The sequence below is a fragment of the Atractosteus spatula genome, chromosome 4 (assembly GCF_055471065.1).
Source record: "Atractosteus spatula isolate fAtrSpa1 chromosome 4, fAtrSpa1.hap1, whole genome shotgun sequence".
NCBI lineage: Eukaryota > Metazoa > Chordata > Actinopteri > Semionotiformes > Lepisosteidae > Atractosteus > Atractosteus spatula.
Window position 1 is genome coordinate 11,847,565 of NC_142709.1, and position 17,468 is coordinate 11,865,032.

The 17,468-nt window shown below is 34.4% G+C and overlaps 1 protein-coding gene across 1 annotated transcript in view; it reads right to left on the reverse strand.

The window, feature by feature from the left end:
- Positions 1-7,608: 7,608 nt before the first annotated feature.
- The window catches only part of gabrb3 (gamma-aminobutyric acid type A receptor subunit beta3), a 74,888-nt gene continuing 65,028 nt past the window's right edge, over positions 7,609-17,468 (reverse strand). The window contains exon 10 of the mRNA XM_088913403.1: positions 7,609-11,826. Coding sequence (XP_088769529.1) covers positions 11,479-11,826 — 348 coding nt within the window. The 3' untranslated portion in view covers positions 7,609-11,478. The remainder of the gene's footprint in view (positions 11,827-17,468) is intronic.

A 17,468-nucleotide genomic window follows, 5' to 3' on the forward strand; every position in this document is an offset into this window, starting at 1 on the left:
TGAAAATTGCTGAAGAAGTCTTTTGGCTGCCATAGTTGAATGTGATAAAATATTCTACCTTTAGCAATGTTTACTTTGTAAATGTATTCAATTTTAGTATTATTTTTATTTTTAGTATTATTTTAGTATTATTCTGTCAGATGTATGTTAATGTTCATTATTATTAATACAAATCAAAAGCACAACATTGTGTATCTATTGAAACATACTGTAACTTTAAATATTTCAGGAACCTTCCTTAACAAATTTAACACCTTAACAAACAAGGTGAAGACTAGGGAGAAGAGAGATCCACTGATATGGCTGACTGTTCATTTTAATAGTGTTTTGAGGTTGATGCCAATTACTTTTGATCAATTTACACCTTTTTTTCCCTAGGATATCAGCTTCACTTTATTGACCTTCAGAGTGTTATTCATAAATAATGTTCATCTTACAATTGGATTTCCACAACCTTTGTATTCATTTTGAATCACCTCTGAGGCAAAAACAAAAACCCTGCTTTGCTTGTTCTTCATAGTTTTTTGTGACAGATGGATCTCTATTTGTTTTTGTTATGGAGGCTGGCCAAATGGCACAACATTAAGAAGAACTTTATAACATATGTATTATGTATTATAACATATGTAAATCCAGAACACAGGATTATTTTAATGCTGTCCAGTCCTCAAAAGTGGAATGTCAAGTATGGATTTTACAACAATCTTACAGTTGAAAGTATTTCAGCAAAGTGAAGTACTGTACACATTAAGAGAAACAGCAGCTTGACTGACAATAAAGGTTTAAATACCACCATCACAGGGCTTTTACATTAAGGCTAATCCTGCCTTTGAGGTAAAAAAATGCTTTTTTCACTGCCCCAAATTGTTGCATCAATTCATTATACAAGATACTTGTTTGTTTTCTTACAATACAATTGTATTTTTCTGTACAGTTGGTATTGTCTTCTTTTGTCCATCAGAATCATTTCTGAAAATGTTCCAAGAATTTAATTAAACAATGATTCATTTGTATTGTCAGGAAACAAACGATACAGTATAGAACATTTATTTTATCATGTCCTCCCCATTTCACCATGACAATAAGATTTCTTTCCACTGTGTTTTTTTAAACAATAAGGAGGGATGAAGCAGAACACATAGTTCTGTACATAGTAAAATATTGACCCAAAGTGTATCAAAAGTGGATCTTTGAGTGCTCATGAAACCATTGAAATGATCTTCCTTTGTCATTTTTGTTTAATATGATTAATCTGACACATCCACTCATTTGCAATAATCACTTAGTTCAATATGGGGTCATGATTAGCAGCAAATAATAGGCATAAGGCAGGAAACACTCTACCCTGTACAAGAACTGTATGTGCATCGCAGGGTACACACATGCACCATTTGTTAAAATCATAACAGAGCCAGGTGTTCCGAGCCCCAGACTCAGATGGTCAGGACGCCATTCTGAAGCCTATGCCGTAGGGTCTCTCCTGGATCCACTTTCTAGCCACTTTAAAGGGGGAGCTGGAGCCTATCTTGGCAAGCAACAGGCACTAAATAGGATACACCCTAGATGGGACACAAATTCACTTCAGGAAAAAATATCCCTGAAGCCAATTAACCTACCAGTATGTATTTGGACGGTGGGAGGAAACCAGATTAACTGGAGGAAACCCATGCAAACACAAGAAGAACAGACATACTCCACACAGATAGCACCCCATGAATTTGTAACGGTTGCCTGGTAAGGCTCCCATGGAAAGAGTATTTTAAGACCCTATGTGAGGCGGCAAATCCGGAAAGGAATAGGGAACAGAGTTGAGGGGAGACACACAAGGTTTATTGGTGCTCACAGTGATGATAGGGACGTCCGTGCAGAAGTGAAGGATAAGTATCATTTGCTACAAATCCAGGGAGGTCCACAGGAGAATCAGGAAACAGTCCATATATCCATTATCGGCAAATCCATCCGGAGAAAAAACAGGAACAGACACACAAAAAAACAAGAACCAGGAATACGGGGCTTCGTCCCAGGCCGCGGGCTCAGAAGGTTAAGGTGACTACTACTGGCCTATGCCCTCAGACTTCTCCGTGAAACCTGGTGGTAGGCGGGCCATGAGACCATGGCTGTGCTCTGAAGGCTGGGGGAAGAAAACTTAAATAAAGGACTTAACTAGACACACCAGGAAGTAATGATTAAAAGGATTATCTAGAGAGGCCTTCTGGAGGAGGGGATTTTGACCGTGACACTAGACATTTTGAATTTGGGATTTTTAGTGTCCCTTGAGGAGTATAATCAGACCTTGTAAAATATCCTGTAGTATTCTGACTGGATAAGAGTTAATTAAGATTCATGACAATACAGTAATTCATTGCATATGCCTACTTTTGACATGCACCTCCATCTGGAAAGGTGTGCCTTGTAAGATTTTACTATACTCTCCTTCCTCATTTCTATGCATTGTACAGGATGTAAGATTTTGAGATAAATTATTTACTAGAGCCTTTCATGGATTGGGCATTAGGTGAGCCTAATGTGATTGGATGATTACCTTGGATGAATTACATTAATTCTTTCTACACATGGAATATGGTTTAAAGCATTTTGTTGAATATTTCAATTGGGCTTCAGCAGTGTGTGCAGAGATGTTAAAATTAGAGGATGCTCACTGACCTTCAGCCATGCTCATAGAGTTGTGTTGGTTGAGCAAATATGAGTCTTATTTGCTGAGGTTTTCTGATTTAGATGCTTATTTTTTTCCTATTATTACAATATTTGGTGGAATTAGATTCCACCAGTACCAGTAGGTGACACTTGATAAATACAGGGTGTAAATGTTTGCATCATCTTTAAAGATCAAGATCACAGATCATCTATAAAGTTATCACATTCTAGAAGTACAGTAACTATGCATGCCCAGACCATTACCTCACCTCCACCAAGCTTCATACAGTAAGCACAAACTCGTGCCAAGAGAGTTTAGAACAATGTTGAATGGATAGACAAGACCAAAATTAACCTTCACCTTCAGAGAAGGTTAAACTGTGGAGAAAAAGGAATTACAGCTTCCAAAGAATACTACCTTATCCATGAAGCATGGTGGAGGTAATGTGAGGCATAGGCACCCCTGGAATATAATGACTCATCTTTACTGATGAGGTAACTAATGATGTACTATTGTAACTAATGATTGCAGCAGCAACACAAAAATATAGAAGCATCTTCTCATCTAATGTAGAAGAAAATGCTTCCCACCTTATTGGGTGATGCTTTAGGACGCAGCATGACAATGACCCAAAACATATGAAAAATGCAACCAAAGAGGTAATCAGGAGGAAAAAAGGGGAAAGATATTAGAGTGGCCAAGTCACACTGTAGATGTACAGTATATACAATGGAGCATGCATATCACAAGCTGAAAAAAGTCAGGACTCCCCCAAAATAGGTAACAACCCAAATGTGGCTACAGTATAATATCTCCAATGATTACATAGAGACTTGGATGAACTCAATGGGTCTTTGATTTCATTATTGCTTCAGAAGGATAAGCTGTGAAATATTGACTATAAATGTACTGTACTTGTGAAAGTTCTTATGGACACTTAACTTGGATCAACACAAAGTATGTTTTTGTTCTACTATGATAAAATGCATGCATGTAATTACCCAAAAAGAAAACATACTGTTTATCATTCCTATATTTCTTATGATTTATGATCAAGTCTGGATCTGATCAGTATTGAAATGGAAGATCTTTAAGGAAAGCAGGTTGTTGTTGGTGATGTTGGTGCACCAGTAGGTGACACTCTGGATCAGAATTTAAAACCAATTTGTGCACAATATTAAAAAAAAGTCCTTACTAGTTAGTCTTTAATTCTATGATTCTATGACAGTTTGTAAGAATAGAGGTGTTGATCCTAGTGTCCTGGCTAAATTCCACTATGTACTTGAACAATGTGATCTCCCTAAAACTCCCTTCTAACTATTGGTGATGCAATTTCTCATTTCTCCACCTGATCAGGTGTGTAATGAGACTGCTGGCACTATGTAAGATGCAAATTAAAATAAACAATAAACATGTGTTCTTGAAAGAGAATATTCATCATTCAAAAGTGCTTGTATCCAGCTGATGCATAGAATACAGACAGCTACATTTCAATGAAATGAAAATTCCTGAGCTCACCAGCAGAAAGATAAGGAAGGCTAGTACAAGGAGAATGTTTAAAGCCTCTAGCCTCTGGGGAACATGCTGTTAATGTAACATGATGTTTGGACTGCAATTTTTTGAGGAGTGCATGATTGATATATTTTTTTGCACTTGCCAAAATGCTGTTAGTAGTTTGGCTGGGAGAGAACTACAGTAGATGAACAACGAAAGATGCCTCTGGGCTCTGTTGTACTAAAAAAAACTAAAACATACTGTACACTTGCATCAAAAGTAGTGAGAAAGACTCATATAAGAAAGATTTCTTTGCAGTACAGTAGGGTCCTGACATCAACTAATTTAAACTTCAGCAAATTTGCTTATTTGCAATTCGGTCTGGCTGATAGGGTCTTGGATGGAAGAAGAGATGAAACCGAGCCGAAGAATGTTAAGAGCAATTTTCAGATTAACAGCTCCAGAAACTAGGATTGTGAGACAAATCTTATTAGCGAATGAGTTTCTCCCTGCCCCCTGCCCAAGTATTCACTACCTGTCTGCAATTCAATGTGGTTTTATTCCTGTATTGTAACGAACGCTCCAGGTTCTGTGTTGGTAGAGTGTGCAAAGACAGGCTAGAGACGACTCTACAGGCTTACTGACAGATTTACTGCCCTTTTCATGACAGTGGACTGTGTTAATCACTGAGATGGAAAGATGCAGAGAAGAGATTCTTGTGTTTATTTTACCTGATTACTATAAGGTTGTGCTTACTGTTGTCTGTTCTGGTTGATCATTGTTACTTTCATGGCCTTAAAGCCAATGTATTAATACTTATATACAGTATGAATCTGCCTATTCAGGAAGGTTGAAGAAAATCGAAACAAAATTGATAAAATACATATTTAGTTACTATTTTATTGCAATGTTTTTTAATTGCACATTTTTTAGAAATAAAAGATGAGGAGTTATCGTTAAACTGGAAGGAGTGGATGGGTATGTGAGGATTGATTCAGGCAGTTAGTGAAATTAAAAGCTCTAGTCCAGTGGTATTTTTAACTTATAGGTGACGTACTGTAGCAGGCTGTGTGGAAAGAGCTGGAGAGAGCTGAGCAGTTCTGCTCTGTTGCTGGATGGTTAATATTACTTTTTTCAGGAAATAGTACGACACAAACTTTTAATTTCATGACCTTCTATCAGAAAACCTACACTAAACTAAAATTATACAGTACTGTATACAGTATATAAGCATACATTCTTATCCTCCAGGTTACTCTACTATTCTCTCCTAATTTTTTTGTCATGCTTATTATTAAAAGAAGTAAAAATTGACTGTAGATACTTCCAACATACTGTAACTGCAGTATTTTACTACAGAGAGAATCTGACCCTCAGCTCAAAGATTGTTCAAACATAGGCGCTGACTCAGCAGAACATTTGTCAAGGGAGTAAGAGTTTCATATACAGTATACAGTATGTGGATTTCATGAACAACAAGAAGAAAGCAGAGTCCTAGACTCTTAAGACACTTTTAAGGAAAAAAATAGCCTTTGATAGGAAGCATTACTGATCAGTCACTCTTCTTTAAATTTCAGCACATCATGTCCATAATGTTACCTAAAGTCAACATTTTGTGTTCACTGCACCTGCCAGAACATTTGCACTAAAACAGTACAGTAGATAGTTAGAATTAATCTATAAATAATTATTTCAAGTTTTAGTTTATATTTTAAGAATCTTATTGAAATGATGTTTTTGTAATGCAATGTTCTCACAGGCAGACTATCTTTTGGTGTATCGTACCATTTTCTGTTGATTGTAACTTAAGAAATTGAATGTGACACTAAGCTCATTGTTGCAAAAGAGGTCAGTATTAAAGGACAACGGTGATTGCTGAGTTTTGTCAGTGTGCAAGCTGCACAAAGGACAGGTTGAGGTTATTTCCACACTGAAAAGTGAAAACGAGTAAGAAATGCCATGGTACTGCGGAACTCAGGTTCCACAGCTGAGTAATTAAATAGTTCAAGAAGGTAGCTGCGTCAGCATGCGCAGGCTGCAAGGAACAGGTAAAGGTTTATTCCGTGCTGAAAAGGAAACACAATGTTTCGGCTGTGGAGCCTTTCTTCTCTTTTCAGCGTGGAATAAACCTTTACTTGTTCCTGAGTAATGAAATGTAATGCTGCACAACTGAATTGCTATAATTTTACTTCCGTCTGCTTTTTACTGCAGCATTAAAGCATAGCTTTTTTTAAGGTACAATATTTTTATTTGTAATTTAGTGGCTACGTTTCAGATTTTGCTGATGTACTGCTTTACATTTGCCTTGCAGAGCTTTTAAAGTCAGCAGAAAATAGATTTTGATTATGTACTATAATATAGGCTTCCAACAGTATGCGTTTTGATATAAATGCCCGCCTTAATGGATAATCTTTCCTCTGGTTTCTCTGTTTTGCTGATGTATGACATGAGATGGGAAAAGTGTGATACAGTATATCAGGAAAGGCTCTACTGGTATTATTATTAGATCACTATCTTAATGATGAGTCCTTAGAAAATGTTGAATACCAAATATACCAAATACTGTATGCTTTATTACTACATTATAAAAATCTTAAAGAGGTTATAATCAGTAAAAGAGTGGTACAAATGTTATAACATAAGCAATTCCCTGGAAAATCTTTTCTAGTAACAATAATAAATTGTATGGCATGGTGCTTAGTCATCTCTTGGGTCCTGGGGTTGATTGTGGATTGGAGCACAGTTCAAAGACATTTTGCATGGATGACTGTCCATCTTTTGCATGGATGACTGTGTATGGTCAGTGCTGGACTGGTGTCCCATCTGGAGTGTACTCTGTCTGCCAGGTAAGGCTCTGTGGATCCCTTTAAGGTTCATTTTCTGACGAATAATGGATGTGTTATGCTGCATCTTCTGTACTGCATGTAATTAATTAAGTATGTAGGATTTCACATTGCACCATCAATATTTGATCTTGTTATTCTACTGAAAAAAGATACTTTTCACTGTCCCGCCAGTCTACATTGCATTGACTTTACAACATACAGTAGGATTTCTTAATTTCATGTACTGTATATCATGAAACACAGTGAAAAAATATTTGCTGTGGTTCTACGACATCAAGTAATAAGAAGTTATGATTTAAACAAGTAACACTAAAATGAAAAAATAATAGGCTTGAATGATGTTTATGTACAGTATGGAAGTTTTGGTTTAATGCACTATGCATCAGTTTCATTATCAGAAGGAAATCAATAAAAGTGAAAAAATGTTAAAAGAACACTACAGTATGTATTTATGGGAAGAAGGAGCAGTTAACTAAGAAACATGGATTCACCAAAGTTTAAAATTGCTTTTTTTTGGCAGAAATTTTATGATTACCTAAACATAAGAATAAAAAAGCAGCAGTGTTACAAGAGTATACAAATCATAAACTTAACAATATGCAAACGTTGTTAAACAATCTTTTATTGCTTTTCTGCAAAAAGTATCTCACTCACATTCAAGTTACCTACAGTGTATCTCAATATCTGTAGTTAATCTGAAGTGAAGTCTTCCCTTAATTTATAAAACCATACTTTGCTTACAGGGTTTGTAAACACAAACACAACAGACATAATTATGTAATAGATATAACTTAAAGTGAGTGTTTGAAGCAAATACATTCATTCTTTCATGATTTCAACTTAATATCCCTGACAAAAAAAAATTTAGTCTCAGTTTCTTAATGTATTTTAAAATGACTATTTTTAAATAAATTAAACCTACAATTACATTTGTTTCAAAACAAAAAACACCTTAAATATGAAACCTAAATAAATTTGGATACAATTTTGGTTTCCATTTATGAAGAGTTATGTCTTAATGGTTTACAATATCTTGACAAATCTCAAATTACACTTTATTGAAGCTATAAAGTGTATCTACTGTACTAATCTAAAAACAACATAATGATTTTATACAATACCATACTTAAACTTAGCATTATGGCTTTTTGTATGCAGCTTACAGTACATAACCAAAATTTAAAATAATCACAAATATCTAGAGCTGTAAACGACAAAATAAAAATAGATTGTTTTTTAGTACAGTGTGCAAAGGCAATACAACAATGGAAACAGTAATGATGAATGCACTTTTACATAAGACGAGAAAATAATACTATGTATAATAAAGTTTGTTATCATGTAAAACCATTAGTTTGTCCTCAGCATACTTAAATAATGGTGATCTTCCAATCTGATTCCCAACACACACATTTAGAGCATTAGGTATTAAAAATATATATATCAAAGATAAATTTGTTACTTTCACTGTACTGTACATCCCAATTTTAGCAATAAGCTGCTTGTTGTCAATATAAAAGAGTAATAAAGTTATATCGGCACTGGGAAATGACTCCTGAAGAAGAAAAAAAACACCTGGATGCTGAAATGTAATGCTTAATTCTTTGCAATCATCAGCTTCACTTACAGTAGGCCCTTACTGCACATTGATTGATTCCGCAATAACAAATGAGAAGTTGGTAGTTTATCACAGGCTTTAGTATCCTAGTTACCAGTTTATCAGAAACTAACGAGTTTATTACTTCTAGGGCTTACAGGTTATACTGGTGTGGGCAGTTCTTATCTTCTCTATTCATATCTCATGATATTGACCTGAAAGGACTCTGCTGTGATACCAGATCACAGCTTCTCCAAATGCCACATGTCTCTCCTTATTTTGTGACACACCGTAAGAATGTACTTATATCTGATGAATTGTATTAAGTCTTCTCCAGATTTCTGAAAACCCCTGATACTTGACACAAAGCAGCATGATTGCTTGTCCTCCCTGACCTTTTAAAAGCTTTGAGAAATGTGCCACTTGTCTTTTAGCCAGCCTGCTGACTGAATCCAAAACGCCAAAATAGTGGCCTGATGTCAAACCATGGTGTTTATAAGGGAAAATGGCTTTAAATAAAATACCCGTTTATATAGCATGTAAAACAAGCCACATTTTTCACATTCAAATCAATCAAATGAAATTTAGATGTGCTTTCAACTTCCCTAATGGGTTTTTGTTTTCCAGAGAACTACTCATATTAATTGTTCAATGTTAATATCCCTTGGATTGAACAAGCATTGCACTGAGGCTTCTGTGGTCACTGTAGTGTCACAAAACAAACAACCTTTCGTTCAAAACTAGTGTTGAACTAGTCTTTTGATAAAATTTTGAATATTTAAAACGTTCCCATTATACTGAAGATAGACTTCAGTAATAGTGTAATAGTGTGGGGTGCATATTGCCAGTTTTATCTACAAATACTCTGTAACTGGAAAAGAAGAAAAAAGGAAAAACTAAGTAACAACAAAATAATATATATATTTCCAACAGAAAGTTTTATTTGTTTCTTACAAAATGTTTTATTATCACTAAAATGTAAATGACAAAAAAGGGTAAGTGTTTAGAAACAAATCATTCACTATTGATACGGTTTTGTGTATATTGGAATTGTGGTTATTTCCTGAATGAATGAATGAATTGAAATACACCTCCTGGGCAGAAGAATAACTATCCCTGCTTTGATGGCCTGCAGTCTGAGATATTTTAATACAGAGATGATGTAATTTGAGTTCATTGTTTAAGAAAACTAACTTCCATCACCCCTTATGTCCTGTTTCTAATTTACTTTCTCCATAAATTCTTGTTTGCCTCTATACCTGTTTTGGTATTTTAAATTTAATGTGTTTTTATTCAGTCTAGATTATTTCCTGATGCAATTCCTAATTTATAATAATAATATAATAATAATTTATTTATAATAATATTTTCCTCACATACTGTATACCTCAGAAACAGATAAAAAAACATATTATCACTGTGTTATATGCAATAACAGAATATGGGTTTACAGTTTCAAAATAAAAAGGTTAACACAGTAAGATAGCGTGTAATATACTGTACTGTGTGTACAAATAATGAATAGCTACTAGTGTAATAAATATACTTTATATATAACATTAACTCAATAAATTAATGTTGCGAACAGCATTTAGATATTTATTTAATGGCCATATGTCATTTTGAGGAAGTGGTTTGTATAGACCTATTAATGTACACTTTTACTGTATACTGTATGTACAGTAATAACATAGCAAGCTATGTACAGTCACTGTTTCACAAAACACTGCAAAAAGTATTAGAATGACTGTTAGCAGCAACCAAATATAAAATGCTGGAAAAACAAACTGTGATCCGTATGTAATCTACACAAAAATAAAATCATGCTGTCACAATATAAAGCACAAGATAAAATAAACTATGCAATAGTCACCTATATATGGATATATATTTATCTTACAAAATTAAGTAAAACATTTATGGTGCTTTCAATGTGACTTCAAAGATAAAAGTGTTGATGTCAGTAAATGTTATGTACTGTATATATGTCTATATGTGGATCCTGAGACAAGTAATTGTATAACAATCTAAAAAATGAACAAAATACATTAGAAAAATTTTGAACCTTTAACAGGATTCTCATTCTTAATTAGCCAACATCAAAAATAAATTTAAATGTAACACTTTCAGTGCTGCTAGCAAATTATGTTTTCAAGCATTTTTTTCTTTCTGTTGAAAAAACATTAACCCTTGTGTTAATGAGATGTTTTAAACAAAGCTGTATCCTGAAATGCTTTAAGATCTATTGTTTTCTAGAGTGTGCTGTAAGAAATACATACTGTAAAGCAAGATTACATAGCGCAGTTTACGATAAACAGGGCATAGTGTGCCCCATGAGAAACATACCTACTCAAGGCAAATATATTTATATGCATATGATATCATCACAAAAATTTGAATCCATAAGCATCATAAAACATGATTATGTACACCCCGTTACTTTCATGTGCATAAATATGAGCATCATCAGAACATGGAAAGTGTATAAATTTAATGGTACTACAACCTAATTGTTTAATCAAACCCACATTTCTGTATATTGCATTTTATAAGGTTCAGATTAAATACTGTAGTCATTACTATACGCTTTTATTTATCAGGTTATAGCTCTGTCTTTCCAGTCTGTGAAATGGGCAAGTCGTTTTTTTTCCCACTTTTTTTGATTATATCATGCATGCTCTTTCAGTGCTTTTAAATATTCGGTGGGTATCCATTTTTATAGGTCTTTATAAAATTGTGTGTGACCGTTCGCAATTCATTTGTAAACCCTACTTTAGGTAGGATTGCAAGTATAAAAAACTTTGACAAAAGGGGTAAACAATTCTACCCTTGACATAGAAGCAGTCTTTTCAAAAAGAAAGAACCAAAGATTCCCAACTCAACATTTAGTTCACATAGTAAAGCCAGTAAATTAAGTTGAAGAGTGAAAATGCTAGGGGGAACACTATCCTCGACCATCTGTCAATAGCGTTCACGTCAGTCAGATCGGGAATTTTTATTTTGAGCTGGGAGGACCTTCTCCTTAGGCGGCTCTTCTTTAGCTGGGCGCTGCGGTCCAAGTTGTGACGTCCAACGGCTTCCCGAGGCATGCTCTGTTTCCTGTACTGGATTCCTGAGTTGTCGAAGGCTGTGGAGGAATTCCTCGATTCTGTGACGCTGGTTGTGATCTCGTTGCCTGCCACTTCGTTGTGAATCTCCAATGTCGTTAACAAAATATTTCCATGGGCATCCACCTAGATTCAAAATATAAAAAAAGGTATTGTAAATACAGTATATACTGTACATATGTAAGTATGAGTAAGAGCACTTTATTTCAGATTACATTTTACATTGCTCTATCAGATAGAAGTTACTTGGGAGATTTCCATAGCTTTTGCTTCAGAGCTAGGTTTTCACCTGTTTTTAAATAGCCAACATTAAAAAGAAGTAAGAAACAATACTGGTATGAAACATGAATGTGAAATGAATATGCAGCACACTTCATTGGAGTATGAAAAAGGAAAGCATTTGTCTCTAATGCAAAAAGTTTTGAAAGCCATCTTTTAATTACCTTCGATGATAGTTTAGCACATACACTTGTAGCTCACCAATGATCTTACAAATACGGTAGGTAGAGAGTACTGGTTAGACAGTTGTGAAATGTATCAAAACATTAAAAGAGAATTTACACACAGGGCTGCCATTTAGTTCAAATCAAAGGGACCATATTTATTTAATAATTGAATTGAATCTGTGAGATTTGAAATAGTGATACATTTGCTTTAGAACACCTTTTATGGGCATTATTTTTTAGAAACAAAACCCCTTAGTTTCCATCATTTTGTTTTTTAAGAAATTGCCTCTTGCAATATATTTTCCATGCATTGTCCTGTCAGGTTACATGAAACCTTCTTCACAGAGTTTATGTAGTCTAGAGTTTAGAGTAACTAATGGACAGAGCACTATAACCAAAGGTGCTGAGCAACACCCATCTTATCTAAAATGAGTATTCTGCATAGTCATCTATCGTTTTCATCTAAATGTTTGTCATCAAAGAAAAAGGTGAAAGTTTACCACGTTCAGACTGCCAAATCAGACACCGTTTTAATTAATGTAAATTGTCAGATTTTCAAAAATCAGGAACACTTGGATCTTTGCAGATTGTGTGTGAATTTCCAGACCAAAATAAATTTGTTTACTGGATGTTTTTTTTTTTGTAAGACTGAAATACCAATGGACTTTCTGTGCAACACTTCCAAAGTTACAGTTCATTTTTTTTTTAGCTGTGACTCTACTAAACATATGTACATTAGTCCTATCGGTTTAAATAATGCACTTGTACAGTACATACAGTACACATGACAATGCACGATACACATAAATAAAATAAAACTGCACAAGCAAAAGATGCACATACTGTAGAACAATACAGTAACAAAGCTCTACCATGAAAAAGTCTGTAAAAAAGCATGATAAACTGTTCCTAAAATGATTATTTTTTTCTTTAATATACAGTTGCAAGAAAAAGTTTGTGAACCCTTTGGAATTACATTGTTTTTTGCATTATTTACTCATAAAAATGTGGTCTGATCTTCAACTAAGTCACAATAATAGACAAACAATCTTAAACTAATAACACACAAACAATTGCACTTCTTCTTATGAGTACTGAACACATCGTTTAAACATTGACAGTCTAGGTTGGAAAAAGTATGTGAACCTCTAGGCTAATGACTTCTCCAAAAGCTAATTGGTGTCAGGTGTTCCAATCAATGAGATGACATTGGAAGTGTGGGTTGGAGGTGCCCTACCCTATAAAAAATAATTCTCAAGAAAGAACTGTTTATGTGAACCATGCCCCTTTCAAAAGAAATATCAGAGGACCTTAGAAGAAGAATTGTAGAGATGCATAAAGCTGGAAAAGACTACAAAAGCATTTCTAAAGGCCTTGTCTTCGAATGAAGGAAATTCAGTACTGTTGCTACTCAGTGTGAACGCTGAAGGAGGTGAAAAAGAACCCTAGGGTAACAGCAAAGGACATGCAGAAATCTCTTGAACTTGCCAAAGTCTCTGTTCATGTGTCCACTATAAGAAAAACACTGAACAAGAATGGTGTTAATGGAAGGACACCACGGAGGAAACCACTTCTCTTCAAAAAAACATTGCTGTATGTCTGAAGTTTGCAAAAGACCACCTGGATGTTCCACAACTCTTCTGAGACAATGTTCTATGGACGGATGACACACAAAAAAAAAACTCTTTGGCAGAAATGTGCAACGCTGTTTGGAGGAAAAAAAGCACTGCACACCAACACCAAAACCTCATCCCACCCGTGAAGCATGGTGGAGGGAGCATCATAGTTTGGGGCTGCTTTGCTGACTCAGGGCCTGGACAGCTTGCTTTCATAGAGGGAACAATTAATTCAAAATTGTATCAAGAAATTTTACAGGAGAATGTCAGGGTAGCAGTCTGTCACCTGAAGCTTAATAGAAGTTGGGTGATGCAACAAGACAATGACCCGAAACACAGGAGTAAATCAACAACAGAATGGCTTAAACAGAAGAAAATATACTGTATGTTCTGGAATGGCCAAGTCAGAGTCCAGACCTCAACCCAACTGAGATGCTGTGGCATGACCTAAAGAGAGCTGTTCATGCAAGAAATCCCTGAAATATCAATGAACTGAAACAGTTTTGTAAGGAGGAATGGTCTAAAATTCCTCCTAACCGTTGTGCAAGTCTCATCAGCAGCTACAGGATACGTTTGGTCGAAGTTATTGCTGCTAAAGGAGGTTCTACTAGTTACTAAATACAAGGGTTCACATACTTTTTCCAGCCTGGACTATGAATGTTTAAATGATGTGTTCAATATTGACAAGAAGAAGCACAATTGCTTGTGTGTTATTAGTTTAAGCAGATTGTGTTTGTTTATTATTGTGACTAAGTTGAAGATCAGACCACATTTTTATAACTAATGCAGAAATCCAGGTAATTCCAAAGGGTTCACAAACGTTTTCCTGCAACTGTACATCATCTGCAACATAGATGGGTTAGGTGCAACTGATGAGCTGCAGTAAATTGAGCCCTGCTGTTGGTCCATTGAGCAAGTGTATTATGAGATGATAAATCCTAAATACTGTTTTAAGACAATTTTCAGCATTTGTTCATGACTCAAATCAAAACCACACTGTAATAGAAAATGGGAGCGTGCTCTCTGCTCAGTAGATTTTGACATAATGCCTTGGCTTTCACTTTTCATCAAAGGAGAAGTATTTGTCTTTTGTGCAGTACTATACATTCCAAAAGATGCAGATTCTATTCCATTAAAATTCCAAAGCTACATTAAATATTGTTTGAACCTATAAAGATAAAAGTTTATATTTGCTTAAATATGCAGTGGGTAATCAACTGATGCTAAAGGTACATGTATACCATACTGTATGTCTTTCATGAAATGCTTATTTTTTTCCACTGTTCAACATTTGTATTTAAACTCACTCACTAATGCAACAAGATCATTAATAATCAAGTTCACAATAGACAGTTGCAGAATACCTTTTGGATGCTAAACAAGCAGAAATGCTAATTGCATTGCTTACTGTATTTATTTAGAAAAGCAGAAGTATTAAGATATTGTATTTGAGAGAAAATCTAGCACTTTCTTTATTTTTTATATAAAAAATAAAAATACATATTTTATTTGTGAAACAGGTCTATGACAGATAGCAAAGTTTTACAGCAGGTATGAGTTATGTATTTTTAACTTAAAAGCAGAGGAAATGTATACTATCTACAGAAGGGGAAGTGATGTCCCTAAAGACTGATTTTTTTTTGTTTACAGTCAATGTTCAATGGACTGCAGATCTTTGATGCAGCTGGTTTTCAAGACTGTGGTAAGATTTGATTTATAATACATGTACTGGAGATCATTCATTAAATCCCCAGCCAGGGGAAGGCATCGTACAAAGGAAGGCTGCTTGTTTTCTTAGAATAGCATACTTTACACAATATATTTTTGTTATTTACATAGAAACGTGTGATGTAGGTTAGAATTAAGATTTTGTTGCTTTGAATATGAAAGGGCTTTACGCATGTTTTTAATTGCAGATATTGATTTTTAAACTCCTCAGTATATTAAGGTGGGTCGAGTAGACATCACTGAATTAAATACGAGTGATTGCAGGATTAAGATTAAAAAGAAGGTATATGCAGTAGATTCTTTGGGGTGCACATAATTCTAGCAAATGCTCTATAAAAATCAGCAAGATATGTTTTAGAAAAATATTTTGAACTTTTAAAATAAAACAGTAGTTTTCTCTCTTATTCTGCAAGAAATTAAGTAAAAAGGACTAAGCCTGTAAACATGGCACAGGCCATGCGTTTATTGTAGAAGCTACTGGAAAAGTTAGTCAGTTTAATAATATAGAGTTATCAATTACACTAGGTCCCTATTTGTGATTTTTCAAAGCTTAGTCCTCTTCAAACTAACTTTTAATGATTGTTCCCTCCTCTAAAGAGGGTGAGCTTTTTGGTATACCGACGTCTACAATAAAAGAATTTGAAAAAGAAAGAAAGAAAAATGCTGTTCATTAAAACGAACCTGAGGGGTACAATTATTGAACAGCCGGAGCAATGTGCATTGTTTCGTGTCTTTATTTTTAGAGCTTAATGCAGATAAACTGATGCATAATGGACAAGATTTATGAGGGATTCTAAGATGGAATCTAAAATTGTACATTCACCTTGTCCTTAGCAACCATCTCAATAGCAGTCCTATATCAAACATATTGACAAAAAACGAGTCTCAGGATATAATATTATAAAGATTTATTTATAGTAAGACCTTTTTAAAGCATGCTCCATTTTTACATTTTTGTCTGCTTAATTTTCCCCAGACAGAATTTTCAGAAATGCTAATAATTTGAGGCATACTCATCTTTAGTTTGTGCATTCAAAAATATGGTGTTTTGAATTGATATTGTTTCCAATATTTCAGAAATCTGTGATGGCTACATTTAATCCAAACATATTTGTTTCATGATTTTATTTTTTGTTCTCATATTTTTAATTTCAGATTTTTAATTGTCTATTGTTTAGACAATATTTTTAACTATGTAATTTGTAATCATAAAAAAGAAATGTGATCCATCCAGTCCATGATTGTGAATGAGAGATATTATGAGAGAGATTATATTATGGCAGAGTCTCATCTTTCCTGCATAGCTTCATAATTTTTACATTATGCTTTTCAAAATTCTCTTCAGTCTCTCATGGTTGCACTGTTGTCTGTTGATACAAAATGATTGAGGACATTGAACATTTTTTATCTTTAAATTCCTCTGATCATTATTGGAGATATAAAAAGCTTAGTGCAGTTTACATCAATTTAATTTTCCCTGACACCTGTTCACAGAAAATTTTATAGATTTAAATTAACAGACAGTTTGGGGGCAAACTCTTCAATGTCTTTTTCCAATAATTCTGAAATATTTACAAGAGATGCAGAAAAAGACCTTGTGGATGAAATGAGAAATAGACTTCATACACTGGCTTTGACCTTTTGTACTGAATTTAAAATGGCTATTTAATTAAATATGGTTGTTATATTCATTGGTGTAAAGGATCAAAGTGCTGTTCATGGTATCATACATGACCTAAAGGAATCTGATGTCTTATAATATTTTCACATCTCTGATTCCAGCACCTGTTTGGAGCTACTCCAAAATGGCAGACATTAAAAATCACAAGGAGAAAAAAAAATATCTCCAGACTGATTCCTTGTCAATAGCAATAGGAATTAAATAAATCAGTCCAACTACTCTATCAGTAAACAAGCTGAAGCTGTCTGCATGTACAGAAGGTTGCAAAGCTGACCATGCACGAAAAAAGAGGGGAAG